The sequence below is a fragment of the Amblyomma americanum genome, chromosome 3 (genome assembly GCF_052857255.1).
Source record: "Amblyomma americanum isolate KBUSLIRL-KWMA chromosome 3, ASM5285725v1, whole genome shotgun sequence".
Lineage (NCBI taxonomy): Eukaryota > Metazoa > Arthropoda > Arachnida > Ixodida > Ixodidae > Amblyomma > Amblyomma americanum.
Window position 1 is genome coordinate 202,094,138 of NC_135499.1, and position 23,137 is coordinate 202,117,274.

The 23,137-nt window shown below is 44.5% G+C and overlaps 1 protein-coding gene across 1 annotated transcript; it reads right to left on the minus strand.

Moving 5' to 3' along the window:
• Window positions 1-1,003: 1,003 nt before the first annotated feature.
• On the minus strand, window positions 1,004-23,117 carry Cul4 (cullin 4). Its single transcript, XM_077659681.1, has 12 exons — window positions 22,754-23,117; window positions 19,341-19,561; window positions 17,158-17,226; window positions 16,991-17,064; window positions 15,686-15,848; window positions 13,363-13,535; window positions 11,142-11,322; window positions 9,617-9,809; window positions 9,150-9,254; window positions 6,574-7,019; window positions 5,621-6,022; window positions 1,004-1,199 (listed from the first exon to the last, which is right to left on the minus strand). The coding sequence occupies exons 1-12, from the start codon at window positions 23,004-23,006 to the stop codon at window positions 1,104-1,106; spliced, it is 2,376 nt and encodes a 791-aa protein (XP_077515807.1). The 5' UTR covers window positions 23,007-23,117; the 3' UTR covers window positions 1,004-1,103.
• Window positions 23,118-23,137: the final 20 nt, after the last annotated feature.

Sequence of the window (23,137 nt, forward strand, 5' to 3'; positions counted from 1 at the left end):
TTCTTTTGCCTGCAAAAAGAACTGCCAGAGAATGCTCGGCGTGCAGTCTTAAAATTTATGCTATTTGCGGAAACGGCACAAAAAAACACTAATCCTTAATTTAAAACCTCAGTTAGGATGTGTCCCTTACGTGTAGGAATTTTGGGCCTTTCGTCGCTTTCGCCGAAACTACGGCCCTACGGCTGCAGATCATTGGCATCTTCTTTCGGTCAGCTGTCGGCCGTCGGTCAGCTTCAGCAGCGAGACCGGTACTCGGGTTACAGTGAACTATACTCGGGTGTTAGTGAATCGCTCGAAAATAATCCAATATCCAACAGCAATACGGCACTTCGAAACGCCACATGAGCATATTTTTCGAAAGACGGCCAGGTATGACACGAGAGAAGCGTTTGCTTTGCCCTAGCGTAAACCTGCCGTGTTAAACCTGCCGTGTTAAACCAACAGTTTAACGCCTGCTACTTGCGTATGTGTACTTACAGTACATTCGTTTATGCACAGTGCATGAAATTATGTGCGTAACAAGTAGATATGGCATAAAATAGTAAATGTATGTTCGTCTAAGCTTTAGTGCATACGTTGATGGCAAAACAGTAGTCTTGCAAACGGCTGTCACGAGCTTTTTCCCACGCCGCCCAACCAAATTCTTAGCTGTTCACCTTCAAGACTTGACCAGCTGATATGTACAGCCACAAGCAGTACTAGCAGGAGCGCGTGGGCGCCGCACTTCACAGAACGCACTCGCGAAAGTCGGCGATAAATGCGCATGCCCCTGGTGCCACCGATCGGTGGCAGCGCGTTGCGAAGCGCGGAGGCCGCGCGCTCCCGTGTTCCCTTTCATTTTGCTTCTACCTGTACCTGTGCATACCACTGCGCTGGACAAGTACAAGAAGAAAAAGCTCTGTTCCATTCCCTCAACTGAATGCAATAAGATTTTTAGACGCTTGCAAACATGTGTCTTTCCTATCTGATCTTCAGGGCACGATAAAGCGAAAGTAACGCAACCTTCTAGTACATCTTTTATTTGACAAGTTGCAAGTGCCAGTCAAGTGACACTTATCAAACAAAAAGAACAGTCTATATTACAAGGGTGTAGTGGCATCTGTTCAGGCCACGTAGTGGTACAGGTTCGGGTTGTCCTTGTCCCTCTCCAGGTAGTCTCGGTCTATCAGACTCTCGATCCTCTTCTTCAGGTCTGTGGGCTGCAGCAATGCATATTCAGAAACCAAGGTCACGACCAACATGCTGCCTTGATGAAACTTCATGATTTTTATTGTCACTGCAATCACCACCCAAGGCGAACAAAACTTTTTTTTTTTTTTCAGGAAAGGAAATGGTGCATCTCACTTATTGGTGAGCACCTCAACAGCATCCATTGGGAAAGGATGGAGGGGGAGTGAGAGAAGCAAGAAGGAAAGGTGCCCTAGTTGAGGGCTCCAGAATATTTTCAACCACCTGGAGATCTTTAACCTGCACAGAGCTCCTACAGCACACGGGCACATTTTGCATTTAGAATGAGGCCACTTTGTGTGTTTCTTTAAAGAGACTGGCTTATAAGAGATAACCACACAGATGTCGCCCTGCAGGATCATCATTTGGCCTGCTCCTCAACACTGGGGAAGAGGAGGAGAAAGAGGGTTATGACCAGTGACGGTGAGGATAGATAGGAATATATACAACCACATCAGGAGTGCGCCTTCTCACGACCGCGAGTCAAGAGTTGTGTAAAATCAGTGAGGGTGGGCCTTAGGGCTACTATTTCAGCAAATACAGAATAAGAAATAATAGCACTAAGGCCCCCCTCACAGATTTCTTCGATCTTTGTCTGAAGCCTGTTTGACTTAGAAACGTAGCCCCAAACCGAAACCAAAGGAAAAACTGAAATGTGGGCACCTAATTTGCATTTTACCTAAGCACGATAAATCAACCATCATCCTGTAATGCTCTTTTTCTTACACACACGAAGAATTTTGTGTAATAGCACAGGACAAAAGCCACACGCACGAAGGGAAATACTGTCCATAGCTGGCTTGTGAGGTAAAAGATTTATAATTACTACCGCTTCTCTTTCACACTAAACACCTCTTCCCTTAGAAATTCAGACGCACACGCTAATTTCAATTCCTGGGGAAACACCTGCTAAAATATGACTTGGCAACCACTGTAGGCGGGGTGGTTATGAGGAAAAGAAAGATGCAGCACCTGTCTCACTCATGGGCGACAAATGAATTTTGCTGTAAGGGAAGAGAATTGGTTTCGAGGAAAAAAACAGCACAATTACAACTGTTTCATTTTAGTGTGCTTTAAGGGGGCGCTGGCTGGGCAATATTATTCTTATTTCTTTTATTCGTCCATCCTAATTTCTGTCTCACTTTAGAGTGGACAGACACCTCAACCACGCCATGGGGGAAGGAATAAAAGAGGGAGTAAATTGTGGGGTTTAATGTCCCGAAGCCACACACTGGCTAGGATGGACACCATAGTGGACGGCTCCTGCTAATTTCAGACAGCACACACGGGCACGGGCGCTTTTGTACTTTGCCTCCATCGAACCCGCCAGGATTGAAACCACAACCTTGGGATCAGCAGTCAAACACGACAGCCACTGAGCCACAGCAGCGAGTGAAAGAAGAAAAATAGTGCCGCAGTGGAGGGCTAAGGAATATTTCCAACCACCTGGGTTTCTTCAACGTGCACTGACATCCCACAGCATATGACTGCTTTTTGAATTTCGCCTCCTGGATTGGATCGGGACTTGCACTTCATCAGTTAAGAGGCCTTCTTGCCGCCACGCACTGGTCAACTCACGCCAGGTTTCCAGCCTGCCACCATGCTCTCTGCCTCAACTGCTTTCTCTTTCTACAAAAGGCCTCCATTCATGACTGCTGATTGGCGGAACATGGGAGCTCTCTCTCTCTCCCCTCTGGTAGCAGCACAAAGGCTGGATGATGGCAAGAGTATCCCCATTGAAACAGGGTGGCAACGAAGGCGACCTTTTAGGCAAATTTCAGTGGTAAGTCCTCTCCTCACATCCCTTCCTTGCCTGAGGTCATCAACCCCTCAACCCTTTTTCACAACCACCCACCACGGATACATCCAGGCTACTCCCATTCTCCTAAAATAACAGTATCGGTGTCTGTATGGATACAGCGGTATTCAAACAAAACATGTTCAGTTCTCAATACAGACTTACTGTGTGCACACTCACACTCAGCAAGTCAGTCGTGCACACAGTGCCCATGCGTTGTCACTCTGGATATGCACATTTGTATAACTCCGCGTTCTAAAGCATCCTGATCCCACTTCAAATAGCAGGGCACTTCAGAATTAGCATAAAACGATTCTTTTCTGATCGCAATTTGATCCAGGCAGCACTAATGAGTGCTGCCACCTGTTATCCTACTTGCCATCCAACTGGACGAGATGGCAAGAAAAGGAGCTGAAGTGGATGATCAGTGGACACAAACGCACATGCGCTGAGCATTGGGTGCATGGCGGTGCAAAAACGCCACTCTAAGCAGACTTTCCATCTACAGAACTGTTATCCCTGCAACAAAAGCAGTCCTTGGCTTTTGGCTAAGTCACTGCTCCTTCTGCTGTGCGAGCGTGTTACCATGGCGTTTCCAGGGCGACGGCTTTCATCCTACGCAAGTTTTGACCCCCTAGAATCTGCAAATTGTATATTTATTTTTTAATGTAATAGATGGCAAGAAAATAGCAGGAAAATGGCAGGATTGTCCGCACACCACTGGTCAAACCTACTACAAGATGCACGTTGGCGTGGTGCAATACCAAGTCCGAAGGGAATTAGACCAAGTACCGAATGAAGTGTGCAATTGAGACTGGAATCATAACCTGGTTATATAGCGTCGGTTTCCTTTTATCATCAAGGCAATGTCATTTTCAAGGTGCCACACTAATGTGTGTCGGTGATGAGATGCTTTCGATGAAATCATTGCCATCGTCTTCTGTGTCCTTAATGTACCGTTTTGTTGCTGTTGCATATAGCTTAAGAGCAAAGAAAGTGCAGCACACCCAATCAACCATACGGAAAATGCAGTGGTCCATCACTCCTTGCAGAACTCGTGCCATTAGAAAAAAATTCAGAAGAGACCTCTCAAATGGTCTACCGCTTTATCAGTGCATTTTGAATAAACAGACGGTTTTATGTAGCATAACAATTTGCGAACAGAACAGGAATGAGCAGTGTACAAGCCACCAAATGCATTCAGCATTCAAAGGTGCATACAGGAGCTAAATCTTTAAGAACCCGCTAAGGCTAACATCCAGCACAGCGCTGAGTCTTGCGCATAAACAATGCCGGGTGACTCGCGGCATACCTTCATTTTTGTACCATGGTTTGTGCACCCTTGCCTGACCTTAGCGATGGAACTGTATTAACAGCTGCAATAAAATTTATGCCCGTTGTCAGCACATCGAGTCTCATTAGGAAGTCCTCCCAAAATCTGATGTTCCAATGGAAGACAAATGAACAGTGTACATTTGGTCTTGTAAAAACATACTTCTAATGCCATCGGGTACGACCATTATACACTCTTTTAAATCACCTGAAACAGCATGGAAGTTCATGCCTGCCAAGCCAGCCAACCATTGCTGATGAGTTCACAGAAATAGCTGCTGAAATCGCTGCTGAAATCGCTGCGCTCATTGTCAATGAAATGCAAAAAGCCATATGATCTCATCCTTGGTGCTTACAGCATAGCAAAATCAAAACTCAAGAGCAAAGTGTGCCACATCACCATCATCATAATCAGCCTGACTACACCCACTGCAGGGCAAAGGCATGTCTCTCCAATTAACCAATGTCTCTCCAAGGGCATGTCTCTCCAATTAACCCTTCTGCCATCAGTGCCATGCCCTGTTGTAAACAGCATCTGGGGTGGCATTCAGCAGTCCGCATCTTGTCCTCGGGCGCCACGAGGAAGCTTGGAAGATATGGCTTCATTTGCATTTCAGTGGAAGCTGTCATTCCTTGGCCACCTAGCGAACAGCGTTTGCCTGTTTGGCATTAAGCTTGCACTGAAGTAAAAGCTGCCGCTCTTAGCCTATTTCACTAGCGCTTGTTGTGCTTCGCTTGCGATGAGCTGTGCCACACCTCTCTGATCTCAACATCAGATGTTACTGTAGCAGCAAACACACACCAGTCATTAAAATGTATGGCAGATGCCTCTCAGTCTCGAGCAATAGTTATGAGCAGATGAGCATCTTTGCTTGCAAAACACATTGAGCAGTTACACCCCTCAAAAATAACATTCATTAAGCTTCCTTGTCCACACTCACTGAATCATAATTACACATCATTTCCAACCTCGTGCATGACCGCATCGATGACAATATGAGACACCATGGCATAACCTTGTAACACCTTTGTACCAAGACAACGAATGCATACACACAGTTAGTACAAGCAGTGGTATAGCAACAATGAACAGGTCGCAGCAAGTCTTGCATTGATCACTGCTATGTGCCACAGCAGAGTGCCCTATAAAGTCTACGCAAAACTATGTTTTTGCCTCAAGTACCACAGCAGCCGCACAGATGGCTCTTATCAATAGGAAATTCAGACCACGGCATGAACAATCGAGAAATAGCTGTGGCTTACCTTGACAGGGAACTTGAGCTGGTCATAAAGCTCAGTGATGAGCAGGTTGTGTGTGAGGCTCTTGCGCATCTTCATGATGCGCACCACTGCAGCGTCGATCTGGTACTGCCGATCCTGGAAGACTCGCTCCTGTGTTGAGCTCTGCTCTTCGGGTGTCTCCCGCATCTGCACCTGGTTGATCTTGATGCGGAAGAGGCGGTTGCGGAAGTCAGCGTTGAACACGAACTGGTCGCCATCCTGCACTTCACGCCCTCGGGGCTCCTTCTGCAGCACACGGGCCTTGCCACATGCCAATGACTGCAGTGTGCGCCGAAGTTCGCCATCTTCCAGTCGAGTCTGTTCACTTAGCTCTGCCAGACCAATGGGACCTTCCGTTTTGTTGAAACACAACAGGACCAGAGCCTGCACAGTGAACACGAGTGTTGACTGCAGCTCAAGGCCATACACACAAAATCTGTTCAGAACAGCCCTGCTGCAAGACATTTGGCTCCAGTTCGTCAAAGACATTATAAAATTACATAGTTCAATATAGAGGAAAGCAGAAACAGTAGAGCAAGACACACATGCAAACTCGAAGTTCTCCCTTTCCTCATAGTCTGAGCTGATCAGCAGACCTAACCACTCTTGTTGTCAATATCTGGTTGCACCACATTATGACACAAAGCATATGAGCATATCTGGCTTAGTCCCACTTCTGAAGAGTGGGCATGCACAAGTGCATCAGTGTACACTGTACTTAAAGATGAACAATGGCATCCTTAAAAGCCTACACCACTCTTGCGCATAGGTAGTGCTGGTAGTGCACTGACAGCACCGTCTCACGGTCGTCACCATAACTACACACTAATTATGATGCATCAACGCACTGTTCGAGGAAATCAATTACAGGTGCGAGAACTGAGTACTGTCGCTGAGAATAAATTTTCGAACTGATCTACAGCTCAGACACTTACCTGAAAGAGCGAGACCTGAAGCTCCTTGGGACCACCTGCCCCCGGGAACGAAGCCCTGAGTACACAATGGCCAAGGCTGGGCTGCCACTGAAGCTTGCGGCCCGAGTGCTTGGCCAGGTAGAACCGGCGGAACAGTTCCTGGTGGCGCACCATGGCTGCAGGCAGGGCCACCTCCTGGGGCGGGTAGCTTGGCCAGTAGCCCATTGTCAGCACACTGACTGTCAGCTCGAGGCGCTCCCGACGCTGCTGCTGCCGGAAGGCCAGCATCAGCTCCTTGCTCAGCTCCATGTCACGGAACATTCCCTCCAACTTCGAGGTGAACGCCGCCCCACACTCCTGCTTCAGCTTGCACAGCATCGACTTCTCTGCATCCACTGAAGCACTCTTGCCCACAAGCAAGCGCTTGGCAAGGTCCTTCTTGTAGAAAGCCTCAAACACATCCTTGCCTGTATCAACAAGCATCGTCATGATCATGATGGTCTGAGCATCCTAGTGATGTTCTGAGCAACAAAACAGTATCTCTAAGCATTGCCATCGGGTACAATGTTCTATGCTCAGGACAGGATCAAAGCTACGATTTTCAGTCATAGCAGGCACATTTTGATAGAGACAAAAACAATAATGCCCACGTGCTGAGGCTACAGTGCGCAGTAAGGAGCTCCAGGTGGTTAAAATGAAATAAACTGCAGCCCTCCACTAAGGCCCGCCTCATAGTGCGAAAGTAGCACCAGCACATAAATATGAATTATATTTAGACACAAACTTGCTTTTCAAGCCTACTGAAGTCTTCCAACAGGTATACTTGTGTAATAAAGTAATGGCCTTTTTTAATTACATTTGCCAGCATTTACTTGTTCACATGCTACACACACAAATCTACTAGGTAGGCCCAAGGAGTTCACGACATCAAAAGCCCATTTTGGGAAACAACAAACCTAAGCCTACTAGGGCAGAATTCTGCTATCAATACACTACACACCACACACAAAGAGCGAATACATGCTCCAGTAAAATGTAAACTTAAACGTAAAAGAGCACTCATGCACAGGAGAAATGGCTCACAACCTTACTGCAGAAAACCTAACATCTTCAGATCAATTGGGCACAGTGTCTGTAACTGAAATGAAAAGCTGGAGTAGCAACTATGTACACCGCAACTCTGTTTAATAAGGTGACTGTGTAGACTATTTTAACAGTACTATCCGCACTTAGTTGGTGTCCCCCTTTCTACTGCATCCACACAGCATGCAAGCCAGGGTTGCTTTGTGACAGCAGAAAGATTAGATAGCACTTGACCTCGCTGTAAGTGAAAAACATACAAATCCAACAAACAAGCACACAAAGAGGTCCAGCATAAATAATACAGCTGAATCCCTTTACAACAGACACATACTGGACAGTTGTTTTGCCTGTTACATGACAGGTCTCTTATAAGCAAGGTTCAGAGTTTTCATTATTTACAGATTTGCCCCTACTCTGATGTCAGCCAACAACCAAGAATTCAGACGCAATCTCTCAGAACAAAGGTCATGTCATCTGCCACAGCTATGCATGTTGGCAGGATGTTTTGTTGTGAATTGGGTGCAGAAAAAAAAAAAGCAAATCCTCCTGAGCTTGAAGTCACAAAAACAAGGAAATATTTCGAGATAAATGAAGAACTAAGTAAGCGAAGTACTACTGAAATTCTCAATTTACTGATCGTGAATCTTTAAAATTAAGCCTTTTCTGTCTAAATTTATTTAAATGGGAACTAAGCTATGCACACTGAGCACCAAACAAAAGTCCCGCGCAGCACACGAAATACGACCAGCTGACGAAAAGCGCATGATCATGTTGATAAGGCACCAGTGACCACCACTATCTAAGGAGGGGGCTTGTAATCCTGCAGCTTCCAGTGTGTCCCCTCCCTACGTGTGTCAGGCCTTTGTTGCCCTGCGACAAGGACTCCCTTCGTATCACCGCCATAAATTCGCGAAGCTTCGAAGACGATTGAGCATGAAGCATGTGCCGGCTATCAGTGCAGCACAAAAATTGTGCAGACTAAAGAGCACTGACGAGGGTAGCACAATCTGCCATGCTAGCAGAGGTTTGCTCGTTAGTTCACATTATGATCTGCAGGCCGCACAAACCAGTAGCCAGTGCTTGCGCCTGTATCCCGCCTTAAAATTTGTAAGCCTTTATTTACGCAAGACTCACATTTCAGGAGCCCCTTGTTGATGTTTTGTAGCCAGCTGCCCAACTCCGGGTAAGCTGCAGTTGTAATGCCCCACGAGTTTGCTTGCTTCTCAATATTCTTTGTTTCCTCGAGCACGGTGATGACACCGCACCCGTTGAGGGGAGAAGGAATGACTCTCACAGATGTAGGCTAAAAGGCTATTTATATGCGAGATTATTGATTAAAGTTCAAACATAACTTGCCCATCGTTACCAAATGTCTTCTACGCTGTTACGAAAAGAGGTCAACTGGGAAGACAGGACAGCCAACCAAGTGTGTGAAAAATGTCTTATTCCCGAGTGTCTGTTGCAGCCATGCCGCTTATAATGGGGTTCAACCGTGTGTCTTCTCTCACACTCACCATGAATGAAGCGGAATAGCACCATAATTTTGTCCAGCAGCCTTTCCAATTCCTCTTCTGTGGCCTCTTTGTTTCCTGCCCTGAGCTTTGAGTCCACGAATTTGGCTATTAGCAGGAGAAAAAGAAAAGACACAAGACCAATCAGAACAAAGTGCTCATGCCTGCTTCTAAAACCCAGTTTACCCAGAGAAATGAGCTACCACTCATCTGCTGCCCGTGAGCTGCCACTCACAAGCAGCAGTTTGCACTCTCGAAAGTCATGAATCATGATTGAATCTGAATCTTGAAGATTGAATCTTGAAGACATTTGTAAGGGTTTGAGCTGATGGGGATTCCAATCCATTTAAATGCAAACAACCTCAATGGTGCTTGAGCATTAGTTTGAATATTCATTTTTCCGTAAAACACTGCCAACTGCCAAGTCCGAATTGTAAAGGTTCCGCTACAACAAACTACACAAAACATACCAATGAGTTCAGCTGGCTTGTTTGGCCTCTGGTTAATGAAGTACTCGAAGGCCTCCTTGAGTGAGTTGACAAACTTCTCGTTGCGATGGAAGCAATGGTTCACCACCTGGTCCATCTGGTCTTTGAAGTCTAGAAGTTCCTGGACCATGGACCTGTCCCGTTCTGGGTTGCTCACTATTACCCGACCACGTTTCTGCGATCAAAGTACAAGGAATGCCACATAAGTGCATGCCAAGTGCCAACACTGAACCCTTTACCCACAAAAATAGTGGCAGTACGTACTGACACTACGGCAACATTTTCCCCCCAGGATTCAGAGTTGAGTATACACGAAGTCAAATGCATTGGACTCCAGGTAAGAATGAAATTGAAATGGCTTCACCAGACGCCTAACAAGCACAACAGAGTGCGAATGCCGTTCAGAACTTACTTTGCGGCATACAATGGCCGCATGCAGCCCGAGTTAACAGAACACAAGGCGAAAGATTCAGCACTCATGTTTGTGTCTAGCCTTTCTCGACACCATCTGTTTTGCACTGTTTTAATTATGAGACACTGCATTCTTCGCTACGCTCACCATGCTGCTTTCCTCGTATTTCGGTGGTAATTGCTCAGTACTGGTGAAATCAAGTTCATCGAGAAAGTGCACAAATACGTCACCAGCCAAAGTTGTAAGAATCCGCTAGTGGTGGTGCCACATGTACAGGTGCGGCCAAAATATTATGGAGCATGCTTCGGCGTTTGAAATTTTTCTCACGTGTTCTGTAGAGGAGATATGAGTGTTTCTCCTGTTCATATGCGAACGCGCCAGTGACATGTGCTAAGCTGTGTAATAAGTACCTCCTAATATGCGTTAGGTAAGGTGTGGGGAGAGTTCGAATCACCGATGCGTGCTCCGTAATATTATGGCCGGGACTGTACTTCACTTTTGCATGATGTCCTGGCTTATAAAAGCTTTGTTTTTGGTAAAATGACATATATCAACCAAGTGATGCTAACCTATCGGATTAACCTGACTTTGTATTCCTCTTTAGTGCCGCATTAAATTTCAGGTATTTTTTATTGTGTACGTTTTAATACTTGAAAGCATGTAACAAATCTCATTTTCACATTTTGTGCCTACGTTACGTAAATTTACTGATTAAATCAGCACAAATTCAGGTAATCATCAAACCAAAGAAAACAAATGTGAGCAGGCCTTTCAAACTCACGAAGCCATGAACGTGACATTCAATGTGTATCAAATAATTGCTTCATACACTAACAGCAAGTAAATAATAGTTGCAGTGAACATTCAATCACCTTTGCTAGTATAACAGGGCAAAAACAAACAACAATATGCACAACAGTAAAACTTTCCAACAAATACTGGCCGCAGTGAAGCCCTGGGATCTTCAACTGCATCACAACAGTTTTTCTATATTTAGACAAGGTCTAATAACCCTGCTAAGTGAAATCGGCACATGAGAATGGAGACACGCAGGAGCAAGCAAGCAAGCAAGCAAGCAAGCAAGCAAGCACACACCTTGACGTAATGGTTGAAATGTGTGCAGAGCATGGGCAGGCCGTCCTTGACGCGAGCGAAGAGGCTGTACATAAGGCCCAGATCTCGGTTGTCGTCCAGCAGCTGGTCCAAGCCCTTCTGCAAGATGGGCCCCAGGTGCTGGCCTAACAGCTGGCGCTCCACACAGCCAATGAGGGCCTTCCTGTGTTCACATCGGAACCTCCTTGTGTATTCTTGTCATTAAAACCATGCAGCCAAGACATGAGTACATGAAATAATTTGTTGCACTACTGTGACATGTGACAATGTGCCTTTCTGCGCCAGACAAAAAGTCAACTATGATCTTACGTAAAAGTAGTGCAGCGCAAGAAACAGGGAAAGAAGAGGAAGAGATAAACAATAGGACTGGAGCTAACTAACGACTGAAATTTTATTGAAAACGGCAAAGCTCTAAATACAAACTGGACATCACATGGCTAAGTAGATAATGAATCTGCACAAGACTGCCTAACCAGCATCAGACCCAATGAACTGTTTACCACAGTAGGCATGTGCGTGAAGGCATGTACAGCTACTCAAAAAGCGGATGACTCGTGAAAAAACAACAGAATAAAAAGTCATATCATGGCAAAAGTTGAGCCAAGGAAAAAGGTCATAATTTAACAACAAAGGAACAGAACCCAGCAAAAAAAAAAAACAGAGGAAGTCATTAAGCACAGCAAAAGCAGAGTCACACGAGTAAATGCAAAACAATGAAAGAACACCCGAAGAGAACCCCAGCAACAACAGAAGTAGAAAACGTAGCAAAAGCAGTGTCAAAGAAAAGAAAGAAACGCTTAATGGCTTCCTCTGTTGTTGTTGTTGCTGGGATTCTGTTCCTTTGTTGTTAAGATATGACCTTTTTCCTTGACTCAGCTGTTGCCATGATAAGACTTTTTATTCTGTTGTTTTTTCACGAGTCATCCGCTTTTTGAGTAGCTGCATATGCCTTCATGTGATTTTCGGACTGTATGTTTGTTCACACCTACTGCGATAAACGTTTAAGTGGGTTTGATGCTGGTTAGGCAATATTGTCCAGATTCGTTATCTACTTGGCCATGTGATGTCCTGTTTGTATTTAAAGCTCTGCCATTTTCAATAAAATTTCAGTTGTTAGCTAGCGCCAGTCCTGTTGTTTGTGTTTTCTTCTTCTGTCCCTGTTTTTTTGTGCTGCACTGCTTTTTCGTAAGATGAACCACCAAGATGAACCACCGACTAGCCCACACCAAGATTTTGATCAACTATGATGTCTACATTCTATGTGCTCGTCAAGGCTTCGGCATTCAGGGGTTGCTTTCTTCAAACTTCACGTTCCTTTCCGAAACCTGTAGCAGGTTCTCTAATGAAAACATTTAGTCAACAGCCATGCTTGTAAGGGCCACTTAAGCTAGTGAAGCCAAGATGGCTTCTGCACGAAGCTCTTACTGTCAGCAATGCAAGCAACCATTATCCTAGGCAGGAGCAAACGTGGAACTAAAAACAATGAGAACGATACAATATGAAAGACTGTTAATATGTACAGATGTCCACAAAAGTTTCAGGAATTCCGAAATCACGAAAAACCTAAATTCCCTCGCAGCCTATAGGCAGAGCCAGGCCTTGAAGGGTACATTGTACAGGTCAAGCAGGAAAATGTAAGCCATACTCCTCAGTTCACGGCTACATCCTTAGACTACCCAGCAAGTATGCTTTCTTGCGATTTTCGTGTTCCGTAAGCTTTTGTGAGCACCTCTACTATGTTGATACATGCATGATTACTATAGCTTCGTGTTGTCGAGCTTGTGGGACAGATTCTTTTTCAGGGTTTATTGCTGCTAAACGCGAGCAAGTCCAAAGGTGATCTTAAAAGCACAACCTTGCAATAGCCAACTTTTGCCATCTTCAAGGCAACACCCAACGATGATTTCAAACATCCTGCAAGCTCAAAAAACGACCCACACATTTCAAGACTATACAAAACCTCTACTGGCCTCGAACCTTAGCAATTCCCTTCAGATGAGGCCGGCTAGTCCTGTTGTGCACCCATAATTTCCTAAATAAAAAGCAAATACTTTTAATAACAATCCACAGAGGAATTTCAGGTGCAACCTATTGCTGGCTGCAGCAAAGTAGCTACAATAATTTGAGATCATGCGCTGGTACTAACAAGAACAAACACCCACTACTGACGCTGGCCAAACTCGTGCAAATCAAGAGCACGCACTTGGTGGAGTGGTCCAGGTAGTAGAGAAGGCGCTCCTGCTCCTCATTCAGTCGTCGCTCGACGTGCTGAAGGTAGGCAGGCACCTCTGCCTCCTGGAGAAGCCGCTGGCCCTCTTCGCCATACAGCCGCTCTGTGGCCTCCAAGAAGCGTCCCTCAAACACCTCCCCGTACATCTGCACATGGTTTCACCGATCAGTGAGATGTTCATGCAACGCGAACAGGGCAGGGAAAACTAGCAGCGAGGGACACAGGCACAACAAAGGCATTAGAGGAAAGAAGCAGGGGAGATTTTTTTGCATCTCTTTAGGGGACGCTGAAGTTCAACTGAAGTTGCCCCGAATCAACAGACTACAGCGTTCTGATGAAAAAGAGGATTCTTTCACCGAAAACAGAGCTTTTACAGACAAACACCATGCCTGCAAATATAAAGGTGCTTGCAGACACTGGAGCCAGCTGGAACCAGCTGGGGGTATCTTCTACACCACCATCTGCTATGGTGCTCTTATCATGCCGTTTCAGAGCTGCCTTCTATGTAGAGCTGCCCAGTCTGTACAGCTGAGCCCAGATATATCGAACCCGGATATTTCAATTTATTGGCTATATCAAACACAAGATTACACCCTTGAAAATCCTAGGGCATAGGGAAGCTGCGCTGCATACTGAACTGTGCGTCCCACCTCTGCAAGTGGCACTTCACCTAACAGCGTTCTTCTATGACTTTCCAAGTGTGAAGACAGGTCTGCAGCTGAGCCTTGGACACTTGCTGGCAGCGCTAGAAAAAGCGATAAGGTGAATGTGGGGTGTGCTTGAGGGTGGCCTTCAGTATCCAGTACTCATTTTCTATGTTGTTGTCATGTGATGAAGCCAACCTAACTATCGCCACCCTCCGGCAGCATGCTTCGCTGACAAAGGTATTGTGGAAACCAACTGCACCTTAATTTTAATGCACGATCATGCTATTTATAGTGTACTGGCTACAGGATTAGATGTCTTATGAAAGGCAGTGGCTAGTTCCAAAGAAACGTCCAGATAAGCTTTGGTGAGAAAAGGGTTAGACCTAGCAACAACTAGCGAGCAGTGCGATGCCAGCGTACCAGCGGACGGTACACTACTGCAAGCATGTCACTAGCATCGGTGCAATATAATCTAGCTTCTAGGTTAAACATAAGCTTGTCTATGCCAATTTGTTATAACTATTTTGTGATCCCTTTGGAGTTCAATATATCCGGGTTCAACTGTGTAGTTTGAATGACTGCATATGAGAGCAAGTGTGGTGCAAGTGCAGTGCAAGAAGCCTAAACAGTTCGGAGAAACAACCAGTTGACCGAGTGCCTCGATGCTGTGAAGGATACGTCTAGCATGACAACACTCATTTTTCATGGCATTTTAAACAGATATGAGCTTCAAAATGGCTTTACATACTTTTTCACGCTGTTCTTAAGAGCACTCGCAAGTTATTAACAAACGGTTGCCTTCATACGTGCATTGTAAAAAGAAAAAATATTTTGTAAAGTTATATTTTGATCTGCTTCTAAGGGCCTCATTCCCACACTGGTGCTTTCAACCAGCGGTACATCCATTACGGACATACAGTAGAACCCCACTATAGTAGATGACCGTACATTTCTTTTTTTGTTACAGCAAAGATATTTTTAGAAGAAACGGCTATAATAAAGAGCGTCTAGTCGTGGCGATGTACTTTCCGCGGAATGATGACATCGCGGCATGCGCGAAGTCTAGAATCGCGAGGCAAAAAAATACCAAATGCAAATTTTTTTTTGGTGGCTTCATTCGAAGACCTTGAGGCCGTGAGGCAAAGCGCGCGGCGCACACGGAGAAAGTAAAGCTGGCTATGAACGTAGAAAAGAAGGCGGCGCGGGTCGCTGAACAAGAAATGCCAGTAAAAGAGCAGTGAGGAGTAGAAAAGGGAAGAAAAGGGCGTGCATTCGTAGCATGGCAGCGCGAAGTATGGGGAGGGGAAGCGGCGGCAAGAAGCTGAGGCGCATCGGAACTGAGTAGGCAGTTTTGCCGCACTTTGTCGCGCGCGTTTCTTTACTGCCTCATAAGTGACGCTGAAGACACAGAAGACGACGCCATGATCCCGGAAAGCTTTTAACAAAAATGAGCGAGATTGACCGAATGAAAAGGTGGGCGATTATGAAACCTGGATGGATCATTCCAATTCCCACAACAGCCTTTCTAAGCACAGACAGGAAGAGTGCTAAGCAGACCCATATCACACACAAGACACTGCTAGCAGATATCAACCTCATTTTTATGGAGCTCTTGGCAGAGTACAGTGCAGTTATTGCATGCTGCTTACCTGTAAGTCTGAAAGCATCCGAATAAGAGATTTCAAAAGGGAACGGTCGACTGCATCACCACCCCTTTCGCGTTCAATCAACTCAAGTAGGCCATCCACAGTTCGGCTTTGCACACTGGGATTGCTGGCTATGTGAGTGCGGAACAGCTCAAGACCCGCATCCCTGCACATAGATAAAGTTAGGAAGGGATGAGAAACAAAAATTGACACAGTCGACACAGGTTCTTAGAATAGGATGGAGGTTAACCTTTCGAAAACAGAAACGCAATCGTCACACACACATACGCAGCAAAATCAACAACTGGTTTGTTGTTGATTTAAGGGGGTTTTAAGAGGGTTTAACGTCCCAAAGCGGCTCGGGCTATGAGGGACGCCATAGTGATGTGATTCGGAAATTTCGACCCCCTGGGGTTTTTTAACGTGCACTGACTGACATCGCACAGTACACGGGCCTCTAGAATTTCGCCTCCATCGAAATTCGATTGCCACTTCCGGGATCGAACTTGCGTCTTTCGGGTCAGCAGCCGAGTGCCATAACCACTCAGCCACCGCGGTGGCAACTGCAAATCACAAACATGAACAGCCAGTGCTGACCATCTGCATTACCATGAGTGTAACTAATCACTGTTAAATTTCTTGTGCCAGAACAAGTACACTAGTGTAGTTCGAATCATTCATTTCATGCATGCATTTCTGCTTAGACAGCAAAAGTTAAAAATAAATGATAATTAAATAGATTTTTTTTTCATGACAATATCGAAATAGTATACTAAAAAAACTTAGTTTGAATGTGTATATAATATCAACCTAGCTTTTCTGCTCTTGTTCTTGATTATTACTACAACTCCAAGTGCTGTTGACTAGGTTCTTCGGTTTGGCAACGTTTGTGCACGGCTGAACTTGTACATGAGCAAGTTGGCAGAGGTTCAAAATTTTGGTTGTCAAGAGAAAGCAAGTTTTAAAATGTACCCTCCAATGCCCTTGGTGATCAAAAAATGCCACATGCTGCTTGTATTTACACCTATAGGTTTCTCTTATCAATAATCTACTACAAAATGGTTCAGCTGCTCAGCAGATAGGCACAACAGAGTAAGCCAATATTGGGCATGATTACAATCTCTAAGCGCCAGCAGAAAATGTACACACTTTAAATGATGATTTCTTTTCACGGCAAACAGTTTCTCACTTTAATGCTTTTGCCACAGCGAACATACAAAAAATTATGCAGGCATATGACACACAATTTCCAACTGAAAATCACAAGCCAAACCTTTCTACTCACATGCAAAACACAGTGACACTCACCAAATAGAAGCTACTGCAGCATTTTGAAGCACATATGTTCGATCCAGAAAAAGAAATATGCTTCGAATCATAATCTGGAAATATAATAATAAGAAAAGTTAGCACAATATGACTCACCAGAATACAAATTATAAGAACCATAATACAGTGAAGAAACTGCAGCTTACCATTTGTTGACAATGTGACTGCCAGCATGCGTTCATAAGCTTCAGAAACAAACTGCTGTCGAGCGAGTCTGTGCTATGAAGTCAAGGAAGTGCACTCAAAAGCACCAAAAAAGCAAGTAAGGACACATATATGCGTTAAAGAAAGCTGAATATATGCAGACTCTGTAGCAAAAACTTATGTTGATACAAATAGCCTTGGCAAACCCAAATATTTGTTTTGTAAAGATCAAACTGAAACTGCTTTGCCATTTCTTGGGTACAAAACATACAAGCGAAAAATTGCATACACAAAAATTGGGGGCAACCCACACAGTTACAGGAATAAACAAAGCATCCTAAAGATTTGTTGACACTGATATTTTACAGTGACAACTTTAAATCTTTCTGAAGGATAACGGACAAAAACTTGCCAAATGCCTAGCAATGCATCAAACTGCCCATCACAAAAGCAAAAACTATGGCAGTCATTAATATGTACAAAAAGGAACAACACTGATGTAACGTCAGCGCAGCAAGCTGTATACAGAAGAACCCAGGAGCTGCAGTGCACCCCATGTGAAACTTTCACTCTGAAGCAAAAAGGCTTCAGGTGTACCATTTTGATGCTTCATAATGTTCAGGTTTACAGCACCTCACCTGACATTCAAAGAACTCATGCCACTGCTACATATCAGTACAGCATCATTAAAACTGACTACTGCATGCAATAAAAGAAATGCAAGTTTTCTTGTGCGGTCTCACACAGCCTTGAAGATCTGCAATATTGTTCCACCTGAATTCCCTTCCTGAAAGGCTGGACATGATACTCTGCCTTTTTTTTTGCCATATCCCCTTCAGGTGATGTGTCCACATATATAACGTGACCTGAACACTATCAATGATACTCTCACCTGTACAAGGGGAGACTTCCACAGCTGTGCATTCAATACAATGTCGCAGTCTAAAATATAAGATATCCAGTCAGGCATGCAAAATGAACGCAGGAATATGCTTTTCTAATGGATGGCTTCATGTTTTCTGGCAGCTCTGGTATGGCTCCAGTGGATGAAAATTTTCGTTTGCTGGTTTTGCTATCAAAAACATTTTAGAGTGCCTAAAAGATGTTAAATATTTTGCATAACGACTTACAATGACAGTAATTAGTGAAAAAAAGTATAAATGAGACATAAAGTAATGCTGAGCCACGATATGGATATATGACGACCAGACAGAAATTGCATAATTAGTCATTGGGGCAAGTTGGAATTTCTTCTAAACACTGCGGCACGCTTCTCACAAAAACCTTAAGGTATGAATATTTTCCCTCTGGATCATAATTCACACCTGCAGGGGATATAGAAGAGAGAACAGCAGCTTAACCAAAAGCATTTTTTTACCACTAGTCACGTCTTCACACAATATCACTAAGACAATTTGTTAGAAAGCAGAAGAAATAATAACCACACGCCGCCGGTAACAAATTATCTTTCAGTTTTAAATAACTGCGCCATTAATAATCCAATGAGAATACCACAAATAAAAAAGAAACATCCCCTATGCTCCTTGTTTTCGGTGACTGTTGCTTTTTTCTTCAAATGTATGTCATATGAGGTGCTGAAACTGCTTGACTGTGCCTTACTTCAACGTTCTAATGACAAAATCAAAGTTGGCTGATAACCAATTGTTTATGCGGGCATCACCATACTCTCAGTACATTGACTTCAACCTTTAAAAGCACACACAATTGGAGTAAAAATGACAATTTTTGCCTAAATTCTATAAATATGTAAAAGCAGAACTGCATAAACGATAACGATGACAAAGAAAGAATTCTCTGTGTCTTCGTGCCACAGGTGGGAGTTGATGAAGGTGATGCAGAAGTTCTCTTTTAAGACTCTCGGTGATCAGTGTAATGTGCATTCAAAATAAACGAAACGATAAACAAGAAGATAGTTCACCGCTTTATCTTCGTTAGCCACAACTACTATCTGTTTTTAAAATATTGTGCATTGTGACTCAGCATCATACTTGTCTCTACTCTGTCACATACTATTGTGCAACCTTTGTGGGCATACAAACAATTACTGTATCAGAATGCCACCACACTACCAGACCCATACACCCTTTCTTTGGCTGCCTTTTTCTACCATAAAGAACAAGCTAGCTTGAAACCATGGCAATGCTCTGTTCACAGACAAAGGATATCTTGAGAAAGTGCCGAGGGCTGAGCGGACATGCTGCTCGCACAGAGAGCGGAGGTTTTCATAGAGCTGGGGGGCCATCTTGTGTGAGCAGAGATTCTCCACAGCCTGGTACAGTTCTTCCTGTGACGTTGATATGGGCTGCGACTGCTGGATGGCCACCACTGCCCCACGCAGCTGCGCCCATGCCTCCTCGGCATACCTCTCAGGCAGCTGGGGCCGCTCTGTGCCAGTTGGCAAGCATAAGCATAAACAGAGTTGCGCAAGCCACTATAAGAGAACTACTGAATAGCTCCTATGGCACGGAAACCAAGATACTGGTTTTAACAGCAACTGCACTGGGTTCATGGCAGCCACAGGCTGCCAAAATGTAAGACAACCTTGAGCTCAATGCAGCCACAGTGGTTTATGATGACTCTTTCACAATAAGTGGTTACAGGGCAGCTATAGTTTATACCACAACTGTGTGGTAAAGCTGACACATATTTGAACTTGTTTCGAACTTCATTTTTTCGCACTGTTTCTACAAGTTCAACATGAACCAATTATATCAAACCAGAAGAGAACATAAACTGACACATAATGCGGCTGTGCTGGAGCGTCAGCAAATTCAAGAAGCGAGGAAACAAGAGCATCATGATGTTCACCTCTTGATACCACCTTATAGTCTTTGGGAATATATAAAGTTAATGCTTCCACCCTAAGAAAAAACAAACAAAAATAGAAAATGAAGAAAAAAGGCAACAAAAGGAGCACGCAAGCTGTTTTTGCTTGACAGACAAGTTGGCTGTGCTGATGGGTGAACAAATACAAGAAGTAACAAAACAGGAGCACGACGATGTTTGCCTCTTGATACACTTGAAGGAACACAGAAGACAAATTAAAGTTAGCCTGTATCGATATACTATGGCATCCTAACGACCAAGAGAGCACTCTCCCCAAAAACAGTGCCTTTATAACCTAGAATAACCTAGACAAGACCAAAAACTGAAATACAGGAGCCGGCATCGCTGGCCAATTTCGCATGTAAATTGCGTGCGTCGGCATGGAATTTTTGTACGGATCCCTAATTCACTTCAAGGAGGAAGCAACCAGCCCTTCTCAGTAAGGACATCACAATCGAGTAATGGGAAAGTTTTTAAATGCAAGTTTCTGGGCCACAAATGCGTCCTCTGCTGCCAGACAAACATCAGCATAGTCGGAAAGAGGAGTCCTCAGTGTCCCTCTGACACATCCCCGCGTAGTCTTGAGATAATAACAGAAATGTGTCATTCTTCTTTAAAAAGCAAGCATAAAACAGCAAAATAACAAAAAAGGCAACAAAAAACACCCATAAGCAACAGTTGGCCATGAAGTGATCACCAGTTGTATTTGATAGCAACTCCTCATTATTCAGCTTCCACAACAGAAAGATGAACGAAATAATAAAGTATTCCAAATTACATCACGCACAATTCAGGCTTGCCTTGTGATTTGTAAAGTGAATCTTGAAGAAGCAATTACGTCAGCTGAAGCCTAAGAAATGTTTACGTTGAGCGCACAAAAGGGTAGCGTTTTTACAGAAAGCAAAATGAATGTATGAATGACAAATATTGAAGGTTTGCATAGCTGTTTTCGCAGTGCTCTTAGAAAGTCCGTTTCATATACAAGCTCAGCTGCCAAGATGCACCGAGTGAAAGCATCAAAAGCAGAACGTCCAATGTAATTCATTAAAGCTTTTGCGATGCACAGCTTGCCGTTATCACACATTTTATTCTTGCCTTTGCTCTTGTCATTCACTGACTGAAGAACACAAAAAGCACCTGGCAGACTGGGTAAACTTTTTGTATAGCTCGAAACATGAGTTGGAAAGGCCTGCGGCACATCAAGAAACCACCGACAATGTCAGTCTTCCTTTTTCTAATCCTATGAAGGGGTAAGATTTCCACTCCACCACTTTTATTCACTAGATGGCACTATTCATATCATTATTTTGTACACACAAACAACTCTTTCCTGGCTTTTTACCACTTACATAGCGGAAATGTTGAGCCCAGGATTTAAACGCCTCAATGACTACTTTTATATAATTATGGCACTACCATAATTCAACATGCACATGACTAATAGTGGTTCCATAAATGCAATCGCATAGGTAGTGATAAAATTTTCTGAGTTTGTGGGCAAGTATCCTCACTTCTCTGACCTGCTGAACTGAGCCTAAGCAGTTTTTGCAATAGGAAAAAATAATACACTGCCTAACAGACATTCCAGCTAAGCTGTAAAACTCATCCCTGCATCTTAGCTTTGTAAATAGCAATACACGCAGAAAATTGTCCTCATTTAATCAAAAGTGCACATCTGTCAAAAGCTCAGTCCATTAGCCAGATTTAAAGAAACAGCGGGCACAACTGGCCACAGAGTGGACAATTCGACAGAGATCTTGACAGATGCCTAAGTATGTTTGGCAGTTGTGCACATGAGGTGAAAGCAAGGAACTCTATATTCCTGCTTGCTAAAGAAAGGAAACTGAGTACTCCCACACAGTGAGGCCAACACTTCCTGATTAACCATGGTCACTGTGCAGAGCACGCACTGGTAATGGACACACAACACAAGTACGCAAAACTAGTGATCTTGACAACGCAAGCAAAAATAAACACTCTTTCGCACTACATTTATGTTACAGCGTTAGAAGCTGGGGGTTTTTTTGGGGGGAAAGCAGTAGTTGATTTCGAAAACGAGGGAATAATTTTCACCGCTACGAAGCAAGTAAACCAGATGGGGCGCCATCAGCGCACAATCAGCTCAGGTTTATTTGCGACACACTTCAGTAACAAAACCGCAAACGCAGCATTCCGACAGACCTTGTAGCAACACTGGTAACAGGGCTTCGCTTCCTGGTAGCATATTTGTTTCTCTAAAAACGCTGGCAAAGCGGACCTGCTGGAACAAGTGAAGTTAAGAGTAATCTTCAGCAAAACTTACAGCTAATCAACACGGTAACCTTGTCAGAGCCTGTTCTCCCTGCGTCTTCGTCGTGACACTAAGAGGGTCCAGGGCTGTAATCGTGCAACTTTCCCACCTGAACTGGACACCCAAACTACCTTTTAATGCGTATTACACAAAACACCAAAAGTGGACGGGTGGGCCGCAGCGGTAGGCTCGCCTACATTCGTCGAAGGTGCGCATTGGCGATAGACCGAACGCCCGCCGCGGCTGCAGCCGTCCTGACGGACGGCGACAGCGCTTATTGCCCACCACTGTGACAGTGCCATGCGAACGAAGTTGAGGCGACTCGAACGGTGATGATCATTGAAAGTGTTGCCCTTCTTTGCTATGCGAACGCCACCGAGAAGTGCGAGTCACCGATGCGATATCAAGCGCGCAAGAACCGAAAGGCGTCCGTCGGCCGGACGACGACTTTGTGGGCTTACCGAAGTTTTTGATGACCAGCTTCTTAGCCGAGTTGGGCTTGTTGTTGGACATCGGCGAAACGGTCTTCTTGACGCCATTGGAGCCCGCTAAAGCCGAGTACATGACTCTTTTGGTCGTGTCCGTCATCGAAGATGCCCTTTTGCACGGACGCTCCGAGACGGACTGGTTCCCCGACAATTTTCGCCGCCTGAAAACCGACTGGTCGCCTGTGCTCGGCTCGTCACTGGTGAGAAAGGTGCTTGTGGCTGACATATGCGCACATAGCTCTGTGTTTTCAGCGCTGCATTTATTTATTGCAGGCAACCGGGCGCACGCGAAATTCCACTGCACAAATCAAAATAGAAAATTGAAAGATGGCCGACCAACTTCGGAGCACATGGTTA